This window comes from Aureococcus anophagefferens (assembly GCF_000186865.1).
Source record: "Aureococcus anophagefferens unplaced genomic scaffold AURANscaffold_113, whole genome shotgun sequence".
Taxonomy (NCBI): Eukaryota; class Pelagophyceae; order Pelagomonadales; family Pelagomonadaceae; genus Aureococcus; species Aureococcus anophagefferens.
Genome location: NW_008705662.1, coordinates 11,570 through 13,702, shown reverse-complemented (window position 1 = coordinate 13,702; position 2,133 = coordinate 11,570). Strand labels below are relative to the sequence as shown.

General features: G+C 68.9%; 2 protein-coding genes across 2 annotated transcripts in view; both read left to right on the top strand.

The window, feature by feature from the left end:
• Positions 1 to 320: 320 nt before the first annotated feature.
• Positions 321 to 836, top strand: AURANDRAFT_34625 (hypothetical protein; the record flags this gene model as incomplete). The annotated part of the gene is made up of 1 exon (XM_009044048.1): positions 321 to 836. The coding sequence occupies one exon, from the start codon at positions 321 to 323 to the stop codon at positions 834 to 836; it is 516 nt and encodes a 171-aa protein (XP_009042296.1).
• Positions 837 to 1,254: 418 nt separating this feature from the next.
• AURANDRAFT_68377 (hypothetical protein) overlaps positions 1,255 to 2,133 on the top strand; it is a gene marked incomplete at both ends in the record, with an annotated part of 5,426 nt that continues 4,547 nt past the window's right edge. The window contains 2 exons of the mRNA XM_009044049.1: positions 1,255 to 1,616; positions 1,654 to 2,044. Of these exons, the coding sequence (XP_009042297.1) occupies positions 1,255 to 1,616; positions 1,654 to 2,044 (753 nt within the window). The remainder of the gene's footprint in view (positions 1,617 to 1,653; positions 2,045 to 2,133) is intronic.

Genomic DNA, 2,133 nt, shown 5'->3' with positions numbered 1-2,133 from the left:
TNTTGGTCATGTCCTACATGCGGGGCGAGAACCTGGTCGACGGCATCCAACGCCTGGGCGACCGGGCCGCCGCGCGCGAGGGCGTGCCGTTCGAAGCGCTGAAGAAGCGCATGGTGGACAAGTTCGAGCGCGAGGGCTACCCGGAGCCCTACGCGGGGCCGTCGGCGCTGGCTTTGGACGCGTTCCGCGTCGCCGACCGCTGCCGCTGCGCGCTGGTCAACTGCGGCGTCTTCCTGCGGCGCGCGGCCGCGCGGGTACGCGGCGCGGAATTGCCGGCCTACGCGGCGCCCCTGCTCGGCGACTTCAACCCCGCGCGCGTCATGTCGACGCTCTGCGCCGTCCACGGCCACGAGCTCCTCGTCGACGGCCTCTTCAACGGCGACCCCCACGCGGGCAACTTCCTGCTGCTGGAAAACGGCGCGATCGGCTGCATCGACTACGGCCAGGTGAAGCGCCTCAGTGACGCGGAGCGCCACTGGCTCTGCCGCTGCTACGTCGCCCTCGCGACGGAGGACGTCGCGAAGCTCCGGAGCCTCGCGGCGGAGATTGGGATGCGGTCGCGCTACAACACGGACCTCTGCCGCGTGAAGATGCTCACGTTCAGCCTCGACCGCGACGGCAAGGACGTCACGGACGGGCTCAACTTCCAGCAGTTCATGGACAAGATGTACGCTTTGGACCCCTGGGACGAGGTCGTGCCCATGATCGTCATGCCGAGCCGGCTCTGCGTCTTCATCCGCGGCATCGGCCTCATGATGAACCACCCGATCTCCTGCACGAAGGAGTTCCTCCCCATCGCGAAGAAGGTCCTCGAGGACGAGGGCGTCGACTACTAAAGGGGGCGTAGATCGACTTTTTGAAAACCTCGGATGAACCGCCAACGGGCAACTTGACTTCAATGACTTAAACATTGACATTCAAGGTTTGCGAATCTGAAAGGGTCATGTGATGCATATGGCAACCCTCGGGCAGCGAATAGCAACGAAGCCCTTTGCGACGGCAAGCACAGCCTCAGCGGCTCTTAAAAAAAACTCTCCCGGGGCGCGTCGGGCGCGAAGAAGGCGTCGGCGGCGGCGTCGCTGAGGGCGAGGACGACGGCGACGTCGAAGAGGAGGAGCGCGGCCGCGTGCGCGGCGGAGACGTGGAGCGCGAAGCGCCGGGCCTGCGCGACGAGCGCGGCGACGACGAGGACTTGACTTCACTGTGCGAACCATGGGCAGCATGGTGTTGCCGCACTAGCAGCGCTGCCCGATGATGGCGATGCGCCTCTTCGCGGCGCTGCTGCTGCTGCGCCGGTTTGCGGCGGACGCGCGCGCGCCCGGCGCGCCGCCGCCAGGGATTTGCGAGATCAAGGACCAGGCCGCGGAGTGGCGCCGCACGCCACTCTATGGCAAGTACAAGCGCCTCGACGTCTTCGTGTCCGGCATCGAGGGCGCGGGCCACCACGGCGTCGTCAACGGCTTCCTCGCGCCCGTGGTCCAGCTCGTGACCGTCGCGCACCGCACGGACTGCGACGACCGCACGGAGATGCCCTTCTTCGGCCATCCCCCCGCGCGGCAGGGCCGGCGCTGCGCGCTCTACGCGCTCTACGGCTGGGAGCGCGACCGCGGCGTCCCGTCGCGAATTTTCCGGGGGAACCGTCGCGTCGCACAGGTCCTACCCGTCGGAGCGGCGGCTGCACCCGCCGGACCGCCTCGCGGCGCTCTACCTCAAGAGCTGCTTCCCGGGCGGCTACCCGCCCGCGTGGAAGGGCTACGGACTCGACCGGCGCGGCGACCTCAAACGGTGCTGGCGCTGCGGGACCTGGCAGGCGACCCTCGACGACGCGTACGCGCGCCTGCTCCGGAGCGACCGCCTCGACGTCTCCGCGCTCGTAAAAGGAGTCACGGGCATGCGGGTTCTGGTGCTCTGGCGCGACTTCACGAGCTGCGTCTTCTCCCACGGCCTCTTCGACGGCAACGCCCACGCCCACGCCGTGCTCCTCGCGGCGCACGCGGCGTCCATGGCGCGCGACGCGGCGGCGATGGACCCGAATGACTGGCGCGTGTTGCACTACGAGAGTCAGGGACTGGAGCTACCGCGGCGCCCGGCGCCTCTGCGCGCGACGGACGCGCGNCGCGGGCGCGGCGGACG